A 27,510-nucleotide genomic window follows, 5' to 3' on the forward strand; every position below is an offset into this window, starting at 1 on the left:
GAGCAGGCTCTTAAAACCTATGGGCTATTCTCAAAATATTATCTATAAGAACATAAGATAAGAAACATAGGTTTACAATGGAAACCGGTTATTTCAAAGCACAGTTAACAAAACAGTTGTTTTACTGTTTGACATCATGATATATGCACTACTTCATTAACTCATTAAATAAGATCTAGCGTCGAGTCTAGCCACTACTATGATTTTGAAGTGGTGATGTATGTACATAATATTTCAAGATACCTGCAACATCTGTATTAAGATTTTTAAAAAATGATGATTCCCATTGGTAACAAAGTCACAGCTAATAATACCAGAGTTTGTAGCCTACAGGCGTAATTAAAGAAAATGCTAAAGTTCCATCAAAGGTTAGTGAAAATAAAGATGCATTTTTTTTCCTATTCAAGTCCCTGAATTCTATCGACAGCTCTCTTGAGGGGACATGGGTCTAAGTTAAAGATCCCCTAGGGATGAGGAAAAGAAAAGAGAGAAGGAAAATTGGTATAAACAACAAGAACAACAACAAAAAATAATGGTATCTAAAGAAGATCTAGAGCAGCCTAAGATGACACTTCTTACTTTCACCAATTCCCCTTTCCTCTTCTCTCTTTCCCTACAGGAGAGATTTAAAACTCACATACACCAATGAGTATTTTGTCTGACAAGTTAGATTAGCAAGACCTTCCAGGGTTTCAGGTCATGACCAAGATCCGAAAAGTTTGGAATACACAAATATCCTAACCTATTGTTTTCACCCCTAGGTTTGCTTCTTTCAGGACCAGCTGCCTCGTTTACAGGAATGATGAGACTTTTGGGAAAAACTAGATCACAATATTTTACTTTAATAATACTGTTAAATTTTCTTATCTATTAAAGTTCTACTTTTTATTTGATTAAGAAACTAGCATTTCTTAAGCATCTACTATGGGCCAAGTGCTTTTAAAATGTTCATTTAATCCTCATGAAATTAGCAGTAATAACAGATGCCACTTACCAAACCCTGTTAGAAGACTTTCGCTGCATCTCACTGAATTAATCCAACAGTATTGCCAGATGAGAAACCGAGACTCAGAAGGAAGTGGTTTGCCTATGGTCATATAGCCAATAAGTGGCAGAGTCCCAGTTTCTTTTCAGAGCCCAAACTTGGCCGCCATTCTGTGAGTTCTTATTTTCCTTGTTGTAACTTACACAAGATCACACCGCCAGGGAGTCTTGGAGACCCAAGAAGGGCTCTAGCCTGCTGCACTGTCCACTCCCCTGTCCTGCCTTCCTGAAACCTAGAACACAAATGAAGAACTGACGATACCCTTCCTCTCCTGTCAGGGGCAAGCTCTGGTTGCAACTCACGGCTCTTCTGGGACAGCATGCAGGGCCCCAGGCTCAGAAGGGGGGAGAAAGAGAAGACAAAGCTACCCCACCCCAGCCAGCCACATACAGAGGGCACGATCTTTTTCTTCAAAAAGTATTTTCTGAGCAATAACTATATGCCAGGCACTATGCTGGGTGCTGCTGCGTTACAGTGAAGCCCAAAATGGACAAGACTGTGGCTCTCAGAAAATTTACCACAGGGGGAAGGGGGAAGGGAGGGGAGCAAGCATAATGAGAAAAACAAGTAAGCAAGTATACAAATGAGATAATTTCAGATGGTTATAAGTACCACAGAGGACACTAATAGGGTAACAGGATAGAGGGGGACTGGAGATGGGAGTAGAGAACTATTTTTAATAAAGGTGTTCTCAGGCTTCCCTGGTAGCGCAGCAGTTAATAATCCACCTCCCAATGCAGGGGACACGGGTTCGAGCCCTGGTCCAGGAAGATCCCACATGCTGCTGAGCAACTGAGCCCGTGTGCCACAACTACTGAGCCTGCGCTCTACAGCCCGCAAGCCACAACTACTGAAGCCACCCCAACGAGAAGCCCGCGCGCCACAATGAAGAGTAGCCCCCGCTCACCGCAACTAGAGAAAGCCCGCGCGCAGCAACGAAGACCCAACACAGCCAAAAATAAATAAAAATAAATAAATTTCTTTAAAAATTATTAAATAAAGGTGTTCTCTGATCTTTCTGTATCAGTGAAATAAATGTGAATTTATTCACAGATAGCTCACCTTTCTAATGGCCTATTCAGGCCTCTAGAGCAGCATTGTCTGACAGAAATATTATCTGAGCCAAATACATAATTGTTAATTTCCTTGTAGCTATATTTGAATAACTAAAATAAAACAGGTGAGATTATGTTTAATAATATATTTTATTTAACCCAATGTACCTTAAAAATATCATCATTTCCGTAGGTAATTAATGAAATAAATCATCAATTTACTAGTGAGATATTTTACATGTTTTCTAAATGAAGTCTCTGAAATTTGGTGTGTATTTTACACTTACAGCACATCTCAATTCCAGCTAGCCATATTTCAAGTGCTCGAAAGCCACATGTGGCTAGTGGCCACGGTATTGAACAGTGTAGCTCTAGAGTCTTTTATTTATTTATTTATTTTGGCTGCACCTCGTGGCTTGTGGGATCTTAGTTCCCAGACCAGGGATCGAACCCAGTGCCAAGTCCTAACCACTGGACTGCCAGGGAATTCCCTCTAGAGTCTTGATTACAGTACCTATTGAAATATTTTGTGATGTGCAGATTTTTAATTTCCACATGGTAGTCTTGGGAGCCTCATTAACTTCTGCATCCTCCTATGCTTAACACAATACCTCTTGCTGGATGTGAATGAGGAAGTCTAAATTCTTATTGCTATTGGCAACAATCTTATGACCAAGCAGACTTAGAAAGCATGAGACAGTGGATGTCAGAGTAGAGACAAAGAAAGAAATGTGATCCTTAATGGGATGGTTCAGCTGCTAGATCAACCCTTACCTGAAGTCCACATGATTACTAGATATTTTGGTTACACGAGCCAACAAATCTTCTTTATTGTTTAGGCCAGTCTGAGTTGATGTTTCTGTTACTTGTGACTAAAAGCAATTGGTGCCAGGAAAAAAGTAAAAGCTCAGAAAATAGTCCTGTGTTCACGGACTAATACAATCAAAATGCTGTGTATTTCAATCTATTTGAAGCGAGCACATTTCCCCCAAATTAAAGAGCATATAACTCAGAATGAATGTAATGAAAAGATCTGGTTCTTATCAAGCGTACCCAACTTATGTCTAGTATTAACCACTACAGAAGTTTTAAAAGCTACATTAAAGCCACAGGGGAAAAGATCGGATCATAAAATAAAAAGATTGGAACAGGGAGGAGTCAAAAAGTAAGACAAGGACATGCACTGGGGGTAGAAATGGATACACAAGAAGAAAACCTAAAATGTTGCATGTCGGAACTACCAGAACACAAGCTTTTACACATGGTGGCCGTTCTCATGGCCTCTGTACTTCCTTAAGCTATTTAGAAAGAGGTCTTGTCCTAAAGCTAAATGCACATTTTTCACAGAGCCTTCAGGAAGAAATTCATTTCTGTATTTGAAGTGAGTGTCTCCTAACAGGAAATGACTAAACTTTTTAAAATTGGACTTCTTTCCCCTTCCTCACATTTCACGCACCCACACTCCCATCCTACCCATGCTCAAATGGGGTACTGCAATTAGGAAAAATGGGAACAACAACAACAAAATTTCATTTCACATTCTAGAAGCCTGCGATAACAGGCCCAAATCTTTACCCAGCACCCCTCTGTGCACACAGGACCGATAACGGCGCATGTACAAACTGGCAATTTGCTGCTTCCTGTACGGCCACGTGGTCAGAAAAACAGGAGTCTGCTCTGAGTGGGCGCACTCAGTCCATATAGCAGATTCAGTGAGACTTACAGGGGCTGAGTTTTCACCAGGAATAAAAAGCACACCACGGTGGCTGGCTGCTCCTTAGCACTTCCTCACCACATCCCTGTTTTGTTTTTTTCTAGTCTGACATCATTTGTTTCAAAGAGCTTAATGATGTCAAGGCTCAATCTGGTACATCATTATACCATGTTCACTGTATGAGGAAAATGACACAATTCACTATGTCTTCAACGATCTGAACTTTCTAATTATCAAATGACTTTACAGGAGCCGAACTGAAGTTTTCAGCTTTTTAATATCTGTAAAAGACGATTTGACTAGGATCACTAATAGGGAAAACAAGATTACAGGGGGGTTATTTAATTATGAGAATCATTTAAATCTCAGCCAGCAGGTATTTACAAATAAATAACCAATCTATGAATCACGATCATCTTTCTCTGCCCATTAATGCATAGACCCTACTTCATCTTATTGTTCTGCTGGTGCTGTCTGTGCTTAAACATAATAATATACTGCATTTCTTTATAAACTATTGGCAAAGATCGCTATTCCATAATAGAGATGAGCTGGCCCTACCCTGAGTCATCTGTCTTCTGTTTGACACAAGTGTTCTATCTCACTCATTGCCTCATGTTTCATAAATGCTCATTTGCAAAATTTTCATCTGTTCATTCATAAGCAGTGCATGCTGTGTCATCCTCATGGCCACTTGAAAACAAATTTGGGAGGTTTTGTAGGAGGGAAATTTTAAGACATTCAAACACATGACTACATTCAGCCTTTTTAAAAAAAAAACAAATTCTAATTCTTGGAGAGAACAAGAAATAATTTTATTTGCCAAGTAGAAATCTGAGTCTTATATGCCATTTAAAGAAAACATTCATGAAGCCAGGTTGCTGACTTCAATAGAGGGCAATTTTTCATCAGCCAGGTCTGTCAAATCCATTTTATTTCACAAATTGGACAGCCGTTTCTGTGTGTTCTCTATCAGCCATAGGAAAATGGTATTCTTTTGATTGGTCATATTACGTTTTATTTTTGGATGTTCTCTCTTTTTTATCAAGGGTGAGGAAAAATATCTAGACTGTATTCAATATTTTTGAAAGCACATGATATTTACAGAGGATAAGACCAGAATAAAATGTAAAGCATTTGACAGACACTACTTCGTGAGCCTTAGAACTATCTTTGAGACAAAATGGAGGAGCAAAGGACAAATATTAATTGAGGGCCTGCTACGTGCCAGGAACTAGACTGGGTAATTTATATAGGTCATGTCCTTTAGTCCTCACAAATCCTATGAAATGGGTATTCTCATCTCCATTTGAAGGGTAAAAAAGCTGAGCTAGGTAAGCTAAGTAATTGACCAAAAGTGACACAGAGGAGAAACGAAAGGGAACCAGGATTCAAATCCAACTCTGTGGCATCAAAACTCAGGCTCTGAGTGGCTTACAGTGAGGAAAAAATTTGGAAACCACCTAAATGGCAACACATGAATTGATGAAACAAACTGTAGTATTTCCACACAAAGCAGTCACGGCAGATGATGGTACAGATCTATTTTTATTGACCTGAAAACATGTTAACGTGTCAAGTAAAAATGACAGATTATAAAAATAGAATACATGATCCCTTGTGAGATATATATATAATTTTATATGTATATTTGCATTTAAAAAGTTATCACCAGGTATTGGGATCTGAAGTATGTTTCTCCTCGTTAGTCATTTATAGCTGATCTACAATGAGCTTGCATCACCTGGATGGTTAGACAGATAAGTAGACAGACTGAGAGAAACACAGATACATAGATAGATATAGAATAAAGACATACAGATAGAATTTAAAGACTAGTGTTTAATTCTTGGACTCACTTTTCCTCCCTTCCATCTTTCACTCTTCCCAGTCCCCCACCTCTATTTCCTGGGATCACTTCCCAAAACAAACAACTTGCATGCTAAATAAATAAATAAATGTCTGGTGTTTAAAAAATAACATTGTTAGCACCTCTGATATTTGAAAAGCTCTATTTATACACTTTAAGAATACCTAATTATCTGCAACATACTTGCAGAGTTCAGAAAGATATGTATCTATAAATCTGTGTATCAGTATCATCTACACATTTACGTATTTCTAATCTATACATTTATAGATAGAGAGAATGAAAGAATAGTATGATAAAGCCCATACAGTACAGCAAAACAATAACCATCAGGAAATCTGGGTAAAGGGTATATGGGAGTTTTTTGTGCTATTCCTTCAACTTTTAAGTCTGAATTACCTCAAAATTTAAAAGTTTAAAGAAAACATATTTTATATTTCAAGCACATACATCTGGAACAAGATGATACTAATTTAAAAAGAGACCCTACTCCACCATTTGCTCTCCTTCTTGGCACTTGTAGCAAGAGCCCTATGACTGATTTTTTAATTCATCCTTTACAGTGCTTGTCACAAAATAACTTGAGATTTATTTGTCTGTGTCTTTCCCAGAGCGTAGAAATATATGGGGAGCCTCCCATTTTGTTTCACAAGGCCAGCACAATCTTGATAACAGAATTTAACAAACCTAGCACACAAAAATCCATGGACCAATATGAATCATAAATACAGACACAAATATAACAAAATACTAGCTTACTCAATTCTTAAGCAATGTCTTAAAATAATAAACCATTCATAAGCAGGATTTATTTCAAGATTATAAGGTTAATTTAGCACGAGAAAATCTAGAGAAGTTAAAAGAGATACTCCATGTGAGTCTCTTGATAAACAGTGAAGAGATTTTTCCTGAGCAATACCTTTTTGCAAACTAGGAATAACAGAACACAATAAAAAAGGTTAGAAAAAAAGAAAAAATATATTGGGGGGAATGCTAGAGGCATTACCACCCAAGTTAGGAATAAGAAAATTATACCAGGCTTCTCTGGTGGCACAGTGGTTAAGAGTCTGCCTGCCAATGCAGGGGACATGGGTTCGAGCCCTGGTCCGGGAAGATCCCACATGCTGCGGAGCAGCTAAGCCTGTGTGCCACAACTACCGAGCCTGCGCTCTAGAGCCCGCGAGCCACAACTACTGAGCCCACGTGCCACAGCTACTGAAGCCTGTGCGCCTAGAGCCCATGCTCTGCAACAAGAGAAGTCACTGAAATGAGAAGCCCGTGCACCGAAACAAAGAGTAGCCCCTGCACTCACTGCAACTAGAGAAAGCCTGCACACAGCAATGAAGACCCAATGCAGCCAAAAATAAATAAATAAAATAAATTAATTTTTTTAAAAAAAGAAAATTATACCCATTATCACTGCTATAATTCAACATTATTCTGAGAACCTAGTCAATATAGCAAAAGGAAAGGGAGAGACAAAAAGTACAATTATTTCTTAATTTTATGATTACCTATCAAAAAATCCCCCAAACCCACCAAATAGCTATCAATTAATAAAATAGTTCTACCTACATCCAATATAGATATATCAAAGCTTTACAACAGGCATCAGGAGTTGGCAAACTTTTTCCATTAAGGTCAGAGAGTAAATATTTTAGGTTTTGCAGGTTATATGGGCTTTATGGGTCATATGGTCTCTATATGCAACTACTCAACTCTGCCTTTGTGGTGCAAAAGCAGCCATTGATAATGCATGAATGAATGGATGTGGCTGTCTTTCAAAAAAACTTTATTTACAAAAACAGGCAGTGGGCTGGATTTGGCCCACGGGCCACAGTTTGCTGACCCCTACTTTATACCACACAAAAAAAATGGGTGATTACGAAAAGTAACCATTTAAAACAGCAAGAAAATATATGAATACCTAAAAATAACTTTCTAAAGGGTGATTCTGATGTATGCAACAAAAATGAAACGGTGAATACTCTTTCAACACAACAATTTCATATCTGGGAATTTATCCTAAGGATACATTTAGATAAGGCCATAAAGATGTGTAAACTTAGGTATTATTATAGTGTTATTTATAATAAGGAAAGATATCTACTGACATAATCCATGTCTATGAGGAATACATTATGTGTTACAGCAGGTGACAGAGCAGCATGCGTAATATCAGCTATCTTTTATTTTTTTAAATATATGGCTGTGCATATGAGATTATGCATACGTACCCACACATGGAGAAAAACACCTGGAAAGCTATATATACCCAATTGCTTTATTAGCAGTTATTTCTAGGGGTGGATTTATGTGTGACTTTCTTTTTACTCTTTGCATGTTATTTGTGCTCCTTTTTACTTTCACGACTGAGCCTGGAAATAAATTTTTTTCATTTTTCAAAGTAGAAAAAAAAAACTTGTGCTGCTCTGAACAATTTACTCTTACTTCTATGAATTTTAGCCCATATACCATGTCCTCCTCAAACAAAGCCCACCGATACTGATTTTAGTTTTTACAATAAGACATTCCCAGAAATTCTTTAAATTATTATAACTGCTTCATGCCCTGAAGACAGAAATCTTTGGGCTATACCTAATATAAAAGGATCATCTATCTGGAAATATTGACTTTTTTTTATCCTTCAGTGATATTTCTCCAATTGTGTGTGTGTACATGTGCACACATGCACACATCTCTCTGTCTAGGAAGAAAAGAAGCCAGAGAAGGGAAACAGGAAACAGGCAAGAATGGTAGGTAAAGGACCGACACGAGTTAATATCCTGCAGGAAAATAAGTCTCAGTAAATTCATTCTTCAAGGTCCTATTTACAGTTCCACAGAACAGGAATCTCACCTGTTGGGTTATGGAAAAACTCTGACATTCTTGCAAATTCTCATTTATAACTTATGAAGATTAAGTTTCAGCCTTCTAGTAGAAAATGTAAGTCCATATGATTTATATCTAGTTGTGAAATTTAAGTACATTTTTCCTTACAGTGACAATAGGTATCTAATTATTTTGCCAATGGTTTCAGATGTTGTAACATACATATAAGTTGATACGTATTTAATTTTCATTAAAATTAATGAACTTAATTCTTAAAATCTTGAGCAAAAGGATATGGAGAAGATAGAAAAATGATGATTCTCAAAAATTTTCAGAAATTCTTTCAGGTGTGTTACTGAATGCAAGTTATATGGCATAACTCAGTTATAAGAAAGCGAAAAAAATATATACTATTTTTGCCTTCTCAAAACACTCACCTTACCTGGCCTTGAAATCTCTGTACTTGCGTTCTGAAGTGGTTTTCTCCAACAACTCAGCATAAAAATTAGACCAATTGTGAGCAGAAGATGCTCTAGCAAAAGATATTTCCAACTTTTGAAGAGTATGTGTGCATGCACGCATATATGAGTATGTGTGTGTGAGCTTGTCATTGCTTGAGAGGCCATGGGGAAAGGACAGTCTCCCCAGAGCCAACTTAGAAGTTAACAGGAACAACATGACAAACACAAGGTCATCCAGAGTTCCCAAAAGTGATGTCAAAAGACAATGAAGTGTTAAGTACATTTTGTAAACCATGAAAATCCAGGACACAGTGAGCAAGTGATGAAGTTTGCTCTGAACATAACAGATGAATAAGTATACCAATATAACATGATTTTCATTAAGTATTCCTTTGCTCCCAACCTCAATCAAAGGCTATTTATCCTTCAGCAGCAGAACTTACTATTATCAAATGTGAATATAATGAACTACACTAGGCTTGCACTGAGATCTGAAAGATTAAAATTCCACAACTTTCCTTTCAATCTTCCACTTTAAAAAATCCTGGAAGTGAATTTAGTATAGTTAAAGAGTGAGCAGTCATGCCGCAAATCCAAAGCTATGTTTTTCTTGTCAAATACTGCTCTCTGTAAAGCACATCACCAAACCCCAGTAGAAACTTACCCTTCAACTTGAGGTCGACATTACGTCTCAGCCAAGGATAAATCCCATAGCTTGGCATATCTTCAGGAATTGGATTACTGTTTATCCAGCCATCACAAGCAAACCGGAAGAAATTATCACAGGGGTCCACAGACAGATTTACTTTACTCAAGATGGAAGCAGCTATTTAAAAAGAAAATCATAGGATTAATGACAAGCACTGAACATTGTGTACTGCTCTCTTCCAAATTAAACAATGATTTCATATCAACCAGTTCCCAAGCCTTGGCTTTTACACTTCCCCTCAAATGAAGCCCTGAACCAACTTCACTATATTAAACTATTACATCCAGAGCGAGTGGATAAAAGTTTTAGTCATATTATAGTTACTGGCTTTTGCAGGAGCACCCCTAACATCTGTGGGACCTGGAATAGGAATATAAATGGAGTATAAGGTAAATTGTTTGCCAAGACGCGCGTGACATTTCCTTCCATTCCTTTCATCCTTCTGCAAGGTGACTTTGCCACTCTTGCCACCAGGATCTATTTCCCCTGCCATGAATCTGGGCTGGCCTTGTGACTTGCTTTGACCAACAGAAAGTGGCAGAGTAACTTTTCATGAGTTTCAAAACTAGGCCTTAAGAGGCCTTTCACCTTCCACGTTAAATCCCTTTGGAGCCCTGAGACTGCCCTTTGAAGAATCTCCTGGAGGAGGTAAGGCCACGCGAAGAAGAACCAAGCCACCGCCAACCGCCAGATGTGTGACTGAAACTATCATGGACCTTCCAGGCCAGGCGACCCTCCAACTGAATGCAGCTGTATGAATGAGCCTAGGCAGTCTCAGCAGAGGAACCTCACCAAACCCAAGGCATCATAAGAAATATTAAATCACTCTTGTTTCAGGCCTTTAAGGTTTGGGGTGGTCTATTCCACAACAAAGGCTAACTGAAACAGAAGCCCACATGTAATACCTAAATGTTGACAATATCTATTTACAATACACCTTTATAAAGACCTGGAGAGCCAGGTATGGATCCTTGAGCCCCTTGACATTCAGGGCAGCTCTCAGAGGACTGAAGCCCTGGAAGAGACCCAAACAGGCCCTAAAAGGAGGCTTGGGGCCATCTTGCAGGGAATTCTGGGTTGAGGAGGGGAGAGGCATGGCCAGAGCAGAGCAAAGTGTAACATTCTAAATGAGGGGCCCAGGGCAGGGGCCCCTCTTGCCCAGGTCTAGGGGCAGAACTGGGTATTTGTATGAGTTAACAGAAAGACACGATAGACTGATCTGCCATCTTTTCCTCTTTCTTAAGGCCACACCCGATTATATATGGAAGATAGTCAATCGGTAGGAAGTTCGTTCATACTTAAATATGTATCCATGAGCTTTAAAAAAACGTCTTTCGTTACAAAATGAGAAGGTCCCAAAATTCCTAATATTGAACTCCAACTCCCTTCCAACTGCTGGCTACCACTCTAGCATAAAGATATGCACCAAATGATTTTTTTTTTTTAAAGGCGGCCAATATTTTAATGACCTGGGAAAGACGACAGCCTGGGTGATTTTCATAATTAATTACTGCCAGAATACATTTATGTTTGAAGTAATGAAAACTCAATGAGTTTTCAGGTAAACTTGAATGACTTGCCAAAAAAATATAATCTGCATAAATTTAGATGCGCATATTACAGTTTGGTTATGTGTGTGGTTCCTCCAGGTTTAAAAGTAAGGCTACACATTTCTCTAGCCTACACTTTTTTTTTTTAATTTATTTTATTGAAGTATAGTTGATTTACAATATTGCATTAATTTCTGCTGTACAGTAAAGTGATTCAACTCTAGCCTACACTTTCTATGAAAATTTCAAACAGCTTTTTGTCTTTGATGAAGTTAATAATATACAAACAACTTAATCTCTATAGAACTTCAAAATCCCCATCACGCTCAATCCTTCCACATCCAAAAAGAAAAAAATTGGTTTAGAATCTAAGGTTGATAAATTTTAAATCTACTTAATATTTTCATCTTTCAGAATTAATTAGGTTGCCTCCAATTACAATTTTACTTAGTTACTATTTTATCATTAATATTTAATATGCAAATTTGCTAGGACACATAAAATCTTCATTTTAGTTTATATTTGTGGCTATCCTGGTTGTGCAGCCACAGAATGAATCTGCTATGGAACACCTCAGGAACACGGATCATACAAGTTTCAGTCCCACACAATATTCAGAGTCACATAGAGGAACCCTCACACACATTTTTATTCACATAAGCACGTTGTTTTCTGGCCACCTTCCCAAGCCTCCCCCTGCCCCCAACCCTCAAATGTATCCCATCTCCTCAGTATTCTTGCAGGAACCTAAACTGCAAGATCAGCTCTGACCTCAGCCCTGGTATAAAGTGGGGGAATACATCACTCACACTGAATTTGGAACTGAGCCCACTACGTGGAAAAACTCCAGCTTCAGCCTCTCAATTCAGCACTCACAATGCACAGCTGGGCACAGGGCTGCACTTTCTGCAAGGGAACTGTGACTTCAAATTGCAAGGGACCACAGCTGTCAAGACACCAAAACTCCTCTCCCCCTACTCAGCTCCATAGAGAAAAACCACAGAGTCTTGTTTTAATAAAAGAAATATGATAATGAAGGAAATCTGTGAAAGGCCAAGCTATGTATTCCCTCAAGTCATTGCATATAAGGTAAATTGTTATTCAATCTCCAGCTAGTGTTTATCTAGTAGAAGTGAAGACACCACTCCTTATACCACCCTGACTTTTTAAGTTTAATCAGGGTTGGGGGGGAGGGGGTAACAATAAAATCACTAATATTGAGCATTTCCTCTGTGCCAGGAACTATGCTAAGCCCTTTTCAGGCAGTATAGCCTCATCACAGACTCTGGAGCCAGACCACCTGGTTTTGAATGCCAACAACCCCATGCAATAACTATGTAACCTTAGGCAGGTTACTTAGCCTCTCTGTATCTTAGTTTCCTCATCTGTATAAAATGGGATAATAATAGCACCACATAGGATTTTCATGAGAATTAAATGAGAAAATATGTGTAAAGTGCTTAGAACAGTGTCAGGCACACAGCCAAATAAATACAGCTGCCAGATAAAATACACAATGCCTAGTTAAATTTGCATTTCAGATAAATGACTACTCTTATAGCGTAAGTACTACCAAATATTGCACGGGACATACTCGTAGCAAAAACAAAATTGTCGTATATCTGCAATTCAAATTTAACTGAGCATCCTGAATGAATGCATGTAGCTAAATCTGGCAACCATACATACAAATCTGTTATTACAATTCCACAAACACTTACTCGAAACTCTTGAGGCCAGATGTTTCAGAGCTCATAGATTCTAGAAAACTAATGCAACGCCTAAACCACAGATTATATAATACCTCCAGCAATGTCTGGAGCAGCACTCCTGCAGCAAGCACATTAATAATTCTATAGGGAATAAATGCATATTCTCTTAAGTGGGATGAACAAAGTCTAAAACAGCCTCACATGAGTTAAGATCCAGTTTTGCCGTCACAGGAACTGAGCTCGGGTCCAGTCTTGCCAACTGAGCACTACAACGCTCTCTAGGTACAGGGTAAAGGATATGGCACTGTGGACCTGGATTACTAGTACTACCACCAACATTATTTTCTTCTAGTCTCACAACCAGTATGACAAATAAAAGTTCTTATTCCCATTTTACAGATGGTGAAACTGAGCTTAGGATAGTTTATGTATTTAGCCCATATCACATGGCCTGTACTTGGCCAGATAGATCATGCCTCACACTCATCAACCTCTCTGGCCTTATCCACTATCATTAGCACGCCCTTTCCTTGTTTCCTTGTTTCTTTGTATTCTTCCTCCACCTCTTATTCTGAAAGAGGGATTAGGATAGATGGAAGTAGAAGAGAAAAGGAAAGTCAAGAAGAGAAGCCATCTCGGAAAAGACTAGCACCTTCTCGCAAAAAGTCCAGAACGTCGCTCTCCCAAACTTCATCCTGCCAGCACACAGCGGCGCCCACGCAGCGCACAGCGGCACCCACGCAGCACGCACGCGGCGCCCACGCACCGCACAGCGACGCCCACGCACCGCCCACTGGGGCCCACGCGGCGCCCACGCAGCACGCACGCGGCGCCCACGCACCGCACAGCGGCGCCCACACAGCACGCACGCGGCGCCCACGCACCGCACAGCGGCGCCCACGCAGCACGCACGCGGCGCCCACGCACCGCACAGCGGCGCCCACGCAGCACGCACGGAGCGCCCACGCACCGCACAGCGGCGCCCACGCAACACGCACGGAGCGCCCACGCACCGCACAGCGGCGCCCACGCAGCACGCACGCGGCACCCACGCACCTAACAGCGGCGCCCACGCAGCACGCACGCGGCGCCCACGTAGCACGCACGCGGCGCCCACGCAAACAGCAGCGCCCGCGCAGCACGCACGCAGTGCCCACGAAGCACGCACGCGGCGTCCACGCACCGCACAGCGGCGCCCACGCAGCACGCACGCGGCGCCCACGCACCAAACAGCGGGGCCCACGCAGCACGCACGCGGCGCCCACGCAGCACGCACGCGGCGCCCACGCACCTAACAGCGGCGCCCACGTAGCACGCACGTGGCGCCCACGCACCGCACAGCGGCGCCCGCGCAGCACGCACGCGGCGCCCACGCACCGCACAGCGGCGCCCACGCAGCACGCACGGAGAGCCCACGCACCGCACAGTGGCGCCCGCGCAGCACGCACGCAGCGCCCACGCAGCACGCACGGGGCGCCCACGCACCACACAGCGGCGACCACGTTACAGTGAAGAGGACTGTAGCCCTGGTGAGCCTTTTGCTCCAGAAACAGCGGAAGTATCTTTTTAAATATTGGAAAGCCAGTCGCCAAGGTGAAAACTAAAAAGAGGGCAGCAAGGGAAAACACTAGCTGGCAGGAGACGACATAATCAATGTCATTCTTCAAGCTTTACTTTTGCATTATTATGATTCGTAATAAAGAGACAAAACTCATGAAATAAGTGGCCCTCCGTACGAAAAGTTGACTTAGGGTTTCAATTTGAGTTTGAGTTCAAAATTTTTAATTGTACACATCTGCAAAAACTGTTCCACAGACGAAGCACAAGGTGATGACGTGAAGTCTAAAACCTGCCCTCTGATAGTCCCACCTGGTGCCCCACCTGACTCCAGGTCACCCTTGCTCCACTGGAGAAATCCCTAGGTCAGCTGCTCCGCTGGGAGCAGGAAAGGACCTGGGAATTCCCACATCTTTCTCATCCGTTCTGGGACGAGATCAAAAAGCTGAAACAGTTGTCTAGTCCCTAGACTCTAGTAGGTCTAATGTTATGAAAAAAGAGCAAGACAGGACCAGGGTCCAAGAGAGTTTCCTGGCATGGCCTCTGGCACACAGGCACAAATGGAGAGGAGCCACACATGAACTTGAAGCCCAGCCCTGCTGCTAACTCAGGATGTGACCCAGAGCAAGTTATTTAGCACCTAGAAGCCTACATTTCCTCATGTGCAATTGGGCCGGGTGATAGCACCAACTTCATGGGGTTCTTATGAAGATTTTTATGAGATGGCACATGTAAGTCACTTAACATACTGCCCGGTTTAAAACATATATATAGATAGATAGATAGATAGATAGATCGATCACTTAAGAATGGGACAAGGGACTTCCCTGGTGGCACAGTGGTTGAGATTCTGCACTCCCAATGCAGGGGGCCCAGGTTCGATCCCTGGTCAGGGAACTAGATCCCACATGCATGCTGCAACTAAGGAGCCCACGTGCTGCAACTAAAGACCCAGCACAGCCCAGTAAATAAATATTTTTTTTAAAAAAGAACTCTAAGAGAATAGACTGGTGGTTGCCAATGGGTAGGAGGGTGGGAGAGGGTAGGAATGCAAGTTTGGGATTAGCAGGTGCAAACTGGTACATATGGAATGGATGGACAACAAGGTCCTACTGTATAGCACAGAGAACTATATTCAATATTCTGTGATAAACCATAATACAAAAGAATAGGAAAAATAATGTATATATGTATAACTGAGTCACTTTGCTGTACAGCAGTAATTAACACAACATTGTAATTCAACTATACTTCAGTAAAAAAATAAATTTAGAAAAAAGAACTCTAATAACACAACTGTCTAACCTAGTACCTTTGTATAAGGCCTCAGAGTTTAAAAGCCCTTTCACCTAAGTCTTTTCCATCTCAATAAATGCCACCACCCAACCACCGCCAAAAATCTAAGTATCACTTTGATTCTCTGAATTTTCTTGCAGCCCACATCCAATCCTTTAGCAAGCTCTTTATCTCCTAAACCCTCTTGTCTCCCTTCCCATGTCTTGAATTCAAGACAGCATCACTTCTCACCTGGCTTGCCGAAATAACCACCTGCCTTAGCGACTTTCTTCCATTCTTGCCCTCTACAGTCTCTCCTCTGCCCCAAAAGGCTCCCCAGAGTCGAGCTCTCCACACAGAGATCTTTCTGAAGGCTAATAAGATCTTGTGTCTCTCTGAAATCCCTCCAGAGGCTTCTGAGCACACTTAGGAAAACCTCAAACTTGCTGGCACCTGGGTTCCCCACTGACCCTGATCACCTGCATCCTGCCCCTTACCCAGAGGCTCTTCCCATTCCTCAAGTCCCCCAAGCTCTTTCCTCTACGGGACCTTTGCCCCAGCTGTTCCCCCCACCTGGAAAGCCCTTTCCTCCATCTTCACACAGCACTCCTTTCTCATTATTCAAAGGGCCCCTTCAATGTCATTTCCTCAGACTTTGCAATCTAGCCATCCTGTCACTTGCCACCACATTATTCTATTTTTTTAAATTTTCTGCATAACATGTACCACCAGCTGATATTTTTCTTGTCCATTAATTGCCTTGGGTGTTTGTTGTCTTTCTTCCCTTACCTGGTCATTCGGCCTCACTGCTATATTCCTAGAACCTAACTCAGTGCCTGGAGTACAATAAATATTTGGTGCAATAATTCATTAATCTCTTCTCTTAAGGCCAAGAGGAAAGTGAAAGGACCATGTGCTTAACTTATCCCATCACTTTCCCCTTGGAAAACGCACACCAGTGTCCCTGGCCACTTAAAAATGGGAGTGGGGCTGGGATCCAGGTCCTGCAACTCTAGGCCCTAACACTGGTTTATGGAGGGCAAAACTGATAGATGTTGCAAAACTGAGGCAACTTTAACCGCTCGTCTTCACTTTGCGGTACCCACTGATACACAGCCTGTCACCTCAAGAAAAATTTGACTTGTAACGTGAAATAGAAGGACCCAAAGAGATTCCAGGTGACAGTGGAAGTATCGGTTTACAGAGGGTCCCTGCTTAGACGCAGACAGGCCAGACCCACTGACCAGAAGATACAGAAAGACTACTTGAGATAAATGGGAATCTGTATCCAGCTAAGGGGATATGAAGGTCAAGGTCTCCAGGTCTTAAGAGAGGCCATTCAGCCTTCCACACCCCTTCCTGATTTCCTTTATAATGATTTGGAATACTGCACAGCTGTTTCATTGCAAGGAAAAAGAAAACAGGAAACCTACATTCCACAACTTCACACCAAGTCTTGAAAGAAAACTTAAAATTTCATCAGAATTGCAATTCATACCTGGTAAACCTCAAGCAAACAAAATACTAAAAATACCGCCTGTTTTCTCTTCCACTCACCAAGGTACCATAATCATAACTTGACACAGGATGGAAAACTGACTTACCAGCTTCGATGCATTCTGGCTTCAGGCAGTACTCCGGCTTAGCTTGGAGGCTTAAGAAACCTTGACTCACTGAGAAAACAGACCAAAATAAAGAAATGACTGGCTTGCAGCAGACCACCACCAAGTAACCCACCGTCAGGCACGTATGCGAGACATTTGCTGTCAGTTCATCCTTCCCTGTGTTGACACCGAATTCAAAACTCCACCTGGCTCAGTGTCACAGAACCAGACTCTGGTCACTAGCTAAGTAACCTTGGTGAGACTCTTGGCTGCTCTCAAACTTGGTTCTCTAGAACATAAGACAAGTGGGCACAAGCAGACCAGTGCTTCTTAGAGTGGGAGCCCCAGGGCAAGGGCAGCACAGCAACATCACCTGGGAGCTAATTAGAAATGCAAATGACCGAGCCACACCCAGACCTTCAGACTCAGAAACTCTTTGGGCGGGGCCCAGCCATCTGCGTTTTAACAAGGCCTCCAGGTGATTCTGATGCAGGCTCAAGTTTGAGAACCACTGGGTTAAATGATCTCTAAAGTCTCTTCTATCTCTGATTATCTGTGGTTTAAGTCTCATAATTTCACTTTTTGTTTACACCTACATTCTCATTTTAGTGATGGGAAAATTGAAACTTATAGACTGTGTCACTTGGACCAAATCCAGAGTGGAAGGAAAAAGCTAGCATAGGTGGCATTTAAAGTTCTGCGTCTTATCTAAACCACCCATACAGACAGGGCCCATCAAAGGGGGGAGAGTAAAAATATATCCTATGTAACTCAGTCATCTATCAACAGAGTCATTATCTGCCTGCCCTGTACCCCACACACCCTCCTCCCATCAGGCCCAGCCAGACAGATGCATCTACCAGACAGATGCAGCTTGGTGGACCAAGCTTCCAACTACTTCCACCAAAACAAAACCAAACAAAAACCCTGTGAGACAGAAGTAGCTTTTCACCAATGGCTTAATTTCCCCCATCTGCCTGGTAACTTCATCTAAATGGATTTCTGCAGAAGTATAGAACGGTGCCCTATTTGTAAACTTCAGGTAGCACCTGGGCATTAGCAGATGTGAGTTTAGACTTTGAAAATATTTGTGGTAGCCAAGGAAATTGTGGAGAATTCATTATTGCTGTACTCTGTGAGCAGAAATAAGGAATCATTTGGAAATGTGACACTCATCCTCCAAACAGTCTTTTTACCTGTGTTACATTAGAGATTCAAGAAAGCTGTCTATGGAACAAACATCTCAGGCCTATTTTTTTGTTGTTTTTTGTTTGTTTGTTTTGCGGTACGCGGGCCTCTCACTGCTGTGGCCTCTCCCATTGCGGAGCACAGGCTCCGGACGCGCAGCCTCAGCGGCCATGGCTCACGGGCCCAGCCGCTCCGTGGCATGTGGGATCTTCCCGGACCGGGGCACGAACCCGCGTCCCCTGCATCGAGCAGGCGGACTCCCAACCACTGCGCCACCAGGGAAGCCCTCTCAGGCCTATTTTTAAGAAAAGAAGTATCTTGTCGTAAAGTTATATTTTTGATTTCTTTAGAAAGCAAAAAAAATGTAAAAAAATATATGTGGAACATAAAGATTAGTATGGAATATTTCAGTATGCCTTGGTGGTAGAACCGTGGAGTAAATTTTCCCTTCAGTCTACTTCTATATGGTTACCAAATGTTCTTTAAGGAGCATGTGTCTTCTTTTTCAGTGGAAAAACAAACTTTATTGTAAATAATAATATTTTATGATTGTGGACAATACCTTCTTGATACTAGTCTTGTTTTATTTTAGAAAAAAGATAATAAAATAGTTAAAGACATTCCTTTCAAGATACAAACTTCCAGTTATAAAATAAATAGGTCATGGGGATGTAACATACAGCCTGGTGACTATGGTTAGTAATACTCCGTTGTATATTTCGAAGTTGATAAGAGAGTAGATCTTAAAAGTTCTCATCACAAGAAAAAAATACGTAACTGTGAGGTTATAGATGTTAACTAGACTTATCATGGTGATCATTTCTCAGTATATACAAGTATTGAATCATTATGTTGTACACCTGAAACCAATGTAATAATGTTATATGTAAATTATATCTCATTTTTTAAAGTTTTAAGGAGTTATTTCTTTCATGGAAAATAATTATTGACCGAAAACCTCTAAGGAAGCAAAACTAAAATCAAATATCTTTACCTGATGATGAGTAAAAGAAAAGTTTAAGTTAAATTAATTAGGACACAGACAAACCCAGTCTCTGAAGGAAGAGCATCATTTCCATGGGGGGGTTATCTTAAGACCCTGTAAATTAAGAGGGGTCAACAAGCCCAGACAATGTGAAGGTTTAAGTGAATAAAACAGAGACAACAAAAAATTATTTCTAATATAAAAAATGAAAATGTTACTTTTTGCTGGTTAGGGGCTTTTTAAAAAACTTAAAGAGCGCTTTGGTTTCTCATTTTAGATTAGTCTATAAGCAGCAGAAATGACTTCAGAATGCAGTGACATCATCCACATGAGCATGAGAATGACCATAAAGTGGGGGTCAGCAAACTATGTCCTGTGGGCCAAGTCCAGTCCACTGCCTCTTTCTGAATGGTCTGTGAGCTAAGAATGTTTTTTACATTTTTTAATGGTTGGAAAAAATCATAAGAAGAATATTTCGTGGCATGTGAAAATGATCCGAAATTTAAATTTCAATGTCCAGAAATCAAGTTGTACTGGAATACAGCCATGCCCATTTGTGTACATATTGTTTATGGTTGCTTTCGTGCTACAACATAGTCGGGTAGCCACAACAGAGACAGCACATGGCCCAGAAAGCTGAAAAAATTGTACATATCAAATTTATATCATGTTATAAACCAATGTTACCTGAATAAAAAATAAATCTAAAAGAAAAAAATGAAATACAATCAAATAAACTGGGTATAGGCATATAAGGCCTTAAACCCTAGGGCTCTAAGTTTGCTGAAACCACCCCAAGGCCAGTGGCTATCACTCTTACTGTATAAAGACTAAGGTTTTAAAAAAGAGATTACCCCAGAGCCTAAAATACAAATAAGAGGGAAGGAGGAAGGCCAGAAATTGCAGACATGTGACTGAACTTGTATAGGCAGAAAAATATACCACAAAGTTTACCCGGAAGTGCCTTGAAGAGAAGACGACCTTAACCAAAATACTGTCATAAAGAGCACTGTCTGGCAGGTCCCAGGAGATTTTCAGACAAGGACTTTGCTAGGTGCAGGGTGGGGGTGGGTGGCAGAGCCTGTGGAACTAGGCAGTGAAAAGGGGAGGAGGGAAGGAAGGGAGTCAGAAATAGTGCAGAGACATTTGACAAAAATATCATTTATGTTTTCACTTGAGAGTGTGCATTTATTTAAAAGCAAATGTCTCTGAATGTATTCATCCGAAAGGACATGGTCACCTGAAGCAATACTTCTCAAACTTTAATTTGCAAATGAATCACCTGGGGATCTTGTGAAAATGTAGATTCTGAATCAGTAGGTCTGGGGTGGAGTTCAGGCTCCCAAGGGATGCTATAACGCTGCTGGTCCACAGACCGCACTGAGTAGTGAAGGCTGAGGGAGGCCACACCCTTACTCTCTAACACCATTACAGCTTCTCTAAAGATTCTAAGTGAGAGAGAGCCGTGTTATTGGGCACATTGGAAAGTTATTTTTTCTATCTTAGGCAGGCCTCCTTACCCATAATAGCATCGCCTGGCTTGATGAATTTTACTGTGTTCTAAAAACTTCAGAGCTGATCCCAAAGAATCATCTTCTCTCAAGGAACAAAGATTTGGAATTCCCCAGTGGCCTAGTGGTTAGGACTGCACACTTTCACAGCAGAGGGCCTGGGTTCGATCCTTGGTCAGGGAACTAAGATCAGTGTGGCCCCTCCCCCCCAAAAAAAAAAAGATTTGCTGCCATCAAGAACATTCTGATAATATGCTACAGCCTCAGAATGTAATCATGAGAGGAATTTCAGAAAAGCTTCAAGCAGCAGTAACGGCATTAAAAAGAGCACGTATTTTTACCTAAACAATAATCATTTGGATTTTCAAGTTTGGGAATGTTTGCAGAACACAAATAGTCTCACTTTGTAGTCACTTCCCACATAGTACATACTCCCTTGACATGCCCGTATCATTTTTCCTCCAGTTTTGAATTTCAGGATAGGACACTTGCCTAAACCGCAAGCGCCGAGAAATCTCACACCAGTTTTCGAGAGCCTCAATTTCAGTCGCAGGAGTAGGAGGTTCAGCTGTACCAGAAAGCAATAAACCCATCTAATTTCCTAAATCTTCAGCCACAGAAAACATGGAAAGATGGTTTGCTCGTTTTAGCAGAGTTTTCAACCACACAACCCTAACTCTTTTAAAGTTTAATTACTGGTTTTCCCCTGCCAAGATAAACATGGCCTCCTGCATCCTGCATATGCCAAGGTATGTTCCCAGGCTTGCTACATTTCAAACTGCACCTAGACTCTCCTAAATATAGGGCTTGGTCCTACATAACTTTCAGGCTAATGAAATACTGTTTCATACTTGAGCCGTATGAAACAAATACAAAGGCAAAGAGTCAAAGATTCAAAATGCCTAAAATTTTAGAACATTCCTCTCCCCTTTCTATTTTAACATCACCCTCTGGGTACATCATTCTCACCAAAAGTCATTAAAATCAATGAATCACAATACCTTCCAAATCTTAGGAGGAAAACCTCTATTTCCTTCATATTAGTTTTTAAATCTAAGAGAAAGGCAGAGTTAAATTTTTTATTCCACCAGAGTCACTGGGTTAGAAAGGAATTGAAGAATATCATTAACGGTGCATTTTTAAAGACTGATTTGCACTTTGTGAGTTAAATTTCATGATTCATTCAGGCAAACACCGACAAAAATCAAATGGAAAGAAATTCCAACATGGTTTGATCACAATGTAAAGTCTTTCCTCACAAAATAAATCAAAGTATCTGACTATGAATTCATAAACACTCATTTTGCTGAATGTAATGCATAAAAAATGTTTGCCCGATGCAACCAAATCCTCTAGCCACTCGAATCCACTTTATACCCACTTCACATTCTGGACTATGCATTTGGTACTTGGGAGTTTTTATTTATTTACCCTCCTAAAGAAAAAGCTTCCTTTCATTTGCATATTTAATAGAAAGTAAGGATGCACCACCTACTAACACAAGCAAACAGCCCTCCACCTGCATCCTGACCAGGTTTGCCAGAATACAGCACAAGGAAGCCACTGCACTAGCCCAGTTCCACTTACCTAGGAAGAGGACCGTGCCCAGCACCAGGGTGCCACCAACGAACACGGCCAGGGCGATTCGAGTGCCTCTGTTGGTCGTCTTCCCACTCTCCACGCTGCTCCCTGTCTCTGCATCCATTGGGAGAGATGTAAGGGCCAGGCAAGAAGAAAGTCGCTTTTTGTGGCTTGGTGGCTGGTCTCAAGAGTCTGTTAGGCGTTGACATCCAAGGTTCTCATGCTCTTCTACTAATGGACAGGTTAAAAAAAAGCCCGTCAGGATATGTCCTCTCGCCACCCTTTCTCAAATACTTCTTCACAAATGAAATAAAAGAAACCCAAAAATATTGGTCGCCTTGGCTTTCCCCCTGACCAGACAAAACAAACAGTGGTTGCTTTATCTTGGTGCTCTCCCCCCAGCAAGAGGGTGCTGCCCCTCTCAACCGATCGTTTGGCAGGCTCTTCTCTCAGGCGTTCCGAGTGTATATGTTTTACTATGTTACTGAACAGATGTTTTAGCTATTTAAATGTATAGTCACTTGGGGAGGAAAAAACGATTGTCTTTATCAAAACTGGATTCTTGTCAAACTCCCCCAAACCATGATAAGTTAGGTGGCAAGGATTCTTCCGACCCACTTCAAGATCTCAAAGAATCACATACTTCTTTGGCAATAATCATTCTGCTTGCCTGAACTGTCTTCATCAAAGATATTCTTTCAGTGTGCGAGTCCCTTTTTAAAGCCTTCTAAGAGTTCCTGGGATATCCTGGAGCATTTTATTTTAGGAAGTTTGTGTATGACAGCATGTGCCAAAAATCAGAGTCGTAGCCCAGTGCAGTGCAAAGTAGTAATTAAGACACATACAGAGGCTGATGGTTTGGACTGGAACTTTTTTTAAGGAAGAAGGAAAAGCACTTCCTTTCCGTGGTGCTAAGAATTGTACAAAAGGCGAGTAAGTGTTCGAATTAAGCTTATTAGCCAGCACAAAAGATATGGCAAAAGGGTTTTTCCCTGCATGTTTTAATGAAAAGTGCACCCGTGTATTGTGTCCTCCAGCCCCACCATTGGTTAGTACGTTTTTGTGTTTTCATCAAGCCCCGGTCTCAGCAGATTCCCCAGGTTGAATTCAGAGGTGATCTGTCTCACTGGAAAGACTGGTTAATGACTGGGTCTTTGATTTCTTGGATTATATTGATACTAACAATTTAAATGATAAAAATCTGCTTTCTTCACGGGGCATCTGATATTTCAGTGTTATTAAAATGATATCGATTTTATGATCCAGTGATATAGATATCATTAATTCACAGCACAATTGCCACCTACCTGTTTTTGTTTTGCTGGAGGTCACAGGACAGTGGGAGTGGAGCTGGAGAATTCAGCTACATCTAGAAACCAGGAGAGCACTTTTCTCATGCAAAACTTCTGCCTTTGGCCGTGGGAGGCATCACACCAGGGCTCAGCAGACACCGAGGAGTCCAATGTAACACGGGCTCACGTTCACAGTCCTGTAACACACGCTACCTTACTTTCCGCTCATTTCATGTTGCCCCCAAACCAGAAAGAATAAGCCTTTGTCCAAATTATGACATCATGGTATGTTCCAATAACACATCCTAGCAGGCCTTTGGCTTCTAGGATGGGATCCTCCCAAGAGTTTTTGGACTTGACTCCATACTACTTCTTAGACTGTGAGCTCCATGAGGTCAGGAATCACATCCATCAAGTTCAGTGCTGCAGGCCATCATCCACAGTTCATGGTCCACAACAGTGAAGGGAGAAATAGGAGCAATGAAATTACACAAGTTAGCCTCAGCCACTTACGCTTAAAAAGCAATTTCAGGAATCTCAGATGCTAGTGTCTGGGGGTCTTTAGGCCTCCTAATTCCTTCTAAATGCTCAGATGATAATGATACTTCACACGGGTAGAGCACTTTCATATCCCATTTTAACCTCATGGTAAACCTATATACTTGCTAGCAAAGGTATTTTTATCTCTGTTTTGCTCCTAAGAAAACTGAGGCCCAAGGACTGGCCTCAGGTGACACAGGAAAAGCAGGAAATGGAATAGCAAGGGGGATCACTGCCATACGCTGTGCACAGGGGAGAGGACATCCACATAAGCATGACACCAGGACCCACTTCTTCCCTCTTTCCTTCTTCAAATCTCCTCACACCTTTCCAGGTCCAGACTAACATGCAGTGGTGATCGTGGGTTGCTGGCTGGAAACCTTGGACTGGCAGTTTCCCCAGAGACGAGGGCAGTTGGGACTTACCCTGAAGCACACCTATCCATCACTTAACCTTGTGAATTTATTTTTGAACACTCAACTGCTAAGTGAAAAGCCTTTAAACCAAAAAATACTTCCATTAATTGTAACAGGAAAATTAGGATGCATTCCATCCCAGACAAAGATATGCAAGTGCAGATAGAAAAATGTATTAATTGAACAATGAAAATAAGTCTATTTCAAAATGTCAAAAATACAGTATGTTCACCTAATGTAATGAAGGTTTGTTTTAACTCACCAAAGGACTGAGGAAGACTTGAGAGTGGGTGGGGATTGGTAGAAGAAAGGGTGCAGGTGAATCATTCACCGTCAAGTGCATTCCTCATCCTGTGCCATTTTCTGCATTAATTTTTCAACCTTTTCAGAGATGACGATTATTTTGTGCTCAAACTGCACTTAAAAATAAGGTTGCAACACAGAAAAAACCCTTTAGAGCAAAATAAAGAAGTTCAAAGCACAGAGAATTAGAGTGCTCACAAGAGACAAAAGCAGGGATCTGCAAACTAGGGCACGTGGCCCACTGGCTGTTTTTGTAAATAAAGTTTTATTGGAACAAAGTCATGCCCATTTGTTAATGTATCATCTATGATTGCTTCCATGCTACAAAGTCAAAGTTGAGTAGTTTTATGACACAGATAGTATGTGAAGCTTAGAATATTTACTCTCTGGCCCTTTCCAGAAAAGTTTACCAGTCCCTGGACTAATGAGCAACAAAAGATGCTGCCTCTTCAGACCACCCCCACGGCACACATACACAAAGCAAAATGGTCATCCACACTTGACCTGCTTCTCAAAATCGTTCCATTTGATATTCTCTAAATACAAGCTATTGCGTCAAGGAAATTGGTCGATGTGTCTTTGCCTGAAACTGTGCTACTGAAACTACAGCATATTACTTAGTGTGTTTTGAAGTGAAAAGTCATTGTTCTGGTACAAAAAGGGGTGGGCATTGTCAAAAAACTTTTATAATTTCTCAATAGCTGTAAAAATGAGTTAAATTTAAAGTCACTATGCAGGTAAGTCTGTTAATAGTCTGGTCTGCATCCACCCGTTTCAATTAAGAAGCTCCAGGGCTATCAGGAGCCTTAACTGAAATCAATGAATGAATCAACAGAAGTTTCTTGAGCTTTTCTCAGGCGCATGGTCCTGTGCAAGGCCTGTGAGGGAAGATGAAGAAGCCATGCCAGAGATTCCAGACTGGGAAACGGGTCTTGGGCAGGAAAACATCCAAAAGCCTTGGCAACTTAGTTACAGAACACTAAAGGTCACTAAATGTCCAAAGAAATAGAAATCTCTGGGTGGTAGACTTGGGAAGACTCCCAGAAGGAGGACCAGCAAGAATGGACAGCTTGAGGAATAAAAGGAACACTTCCAGATAGGCCAAACCCCACCCCAAGAGGGGACTTGCTTGGGCATTTACGTCTCTTCCTGCAGGACTCACAGGTGAGATTGTTTATCCACAGATAAGTGATTCCTGCAATCTCAGCCCAACTCCAGTGGCCGGGAGGACAACTGAAAACGAGTCTATGCTAAACATCAGTGCATCTGGTCATTACTTGGATGTTTGGGGTCTTCTGTTTCTGTCAGTAAAATCCCATGTGGGCCACAATTTCAGTGAGAAGGAAGGAAATGATTCAAATCCTGAAAAATGTACTCATCCATCCCCTGGAAGGAGGAGGGAGGGAGTGAAGGGAAAAGAGGGAGAGAGAAGCTAAATGCTGAAAACTCAGAGCTGGGAGCTGTGGCAGGGCTCTGTTATTCGTTGGCAGGTCCATCAGATTAGGGAAGGTTCAAGTCCCAGGCCTTGCACTAAAGGGACTCATTACTTACATTATATCTGATTTTTTTTTTATCTGATATTTTTAAACATCTTTCTTAGCTAGGTGTTCTGTGTCCTTTTGCAGATGAGGAAACTCAAGTTTGGAGCTAGTAAGTGATTTGCCCAAGGTCACATAGCAGGTATTTGTCTTAAGGCCTGAGGGGTTTCAAATTCCAACCTCTTTTCTCTGTGCCTTGTTTCTTGATAAATTTGTTTATCTATCTCAGGTAATTAGCAGAGGTAGGTATAGCATAACAAAAAGACACTTGAGCTGAGGAAAAGCAATGATAAACTATGCTTCCTCTAATTCTCTTGTTAAAAAGATTAATTATCACATTTTATTTCCTTAACAGGAACAGCAGCCATAACTTAACATGGGGGAAAAATTTTTTTTTGAACTGGGGAACAAAAATAGCAATACATAAAATATCTCCCGGTTTCCTGCTGCTCGTAACTGAACATTAGGAAAGATACATAAACTTGAAAGGTATCTATCCATGAACTGTACTTGTTTACTTCTGAGCCTAAAGGGGACTTTTATTCCCTGATTTTCTCACCTCCTGGACCATACAGCTACTACTTCTTCAGTATGACCTTCTTTTATGCATATTAGCATCAGTCCTTATGGCAGTTCTATGATATAGGAATCTTTTCACGGGTTTTAAAGATAGGGACATTGGGGCTTCCCTGGTATCGCAGTGGTTGAGAGTCCGCCTGCCGATGCAGGGGACACGGGTTCGTGCCCCGGTCCGGGAGGATCCCACATGCCG

At 41.3% G+C, this 27,510-nt stretch overlaps 1 protein-coding gene across 1 annotated transcript in view; it reads right to left on the bottom strand.

Moving 5' to 3' along the window:
- Positions 1–22,773, bottom strand: part of PHEX (phosphate regulating endopeptidase X-linked) — a 198,515-nt gene extending 175,742 nt beyond the window's left edge. The window contains exons 1-3 of the mRNA XM_060003154.1: positions 22,656–22,773; positions 17,385–17,453; positions 9,642–9,803 (exon numbers count right to left, since the gene is read on the bottom strand). Coding sequence (XP_059859137.1) covers positions 9,642–9,803; positions 17,385–17,453; positions 22,656–22,773 — 349 coding nt within the window. The remainder of the gene's footprint in view (positions 1–9,641; positions 9,804–17,384; positions 17,454–22,655) is intronic.
- Positions 22,774–27,510: the final 4,737 nt, after the last annotated feature.

The sequence above is a fragment of the Delphinus delphis genome, chromosome X (assembly GCF_949987515.2).
Source record: "Delphinus delphis chromosome X, mDelDel1.2, whole genome shotgun sequence".
Classification (NCBI taxonomy): Eukaryota; Metazoa; Chordata; class Mammalia; order Artiodactyla; family Delphinidae; genus Delphinus; species Delphinus delphis.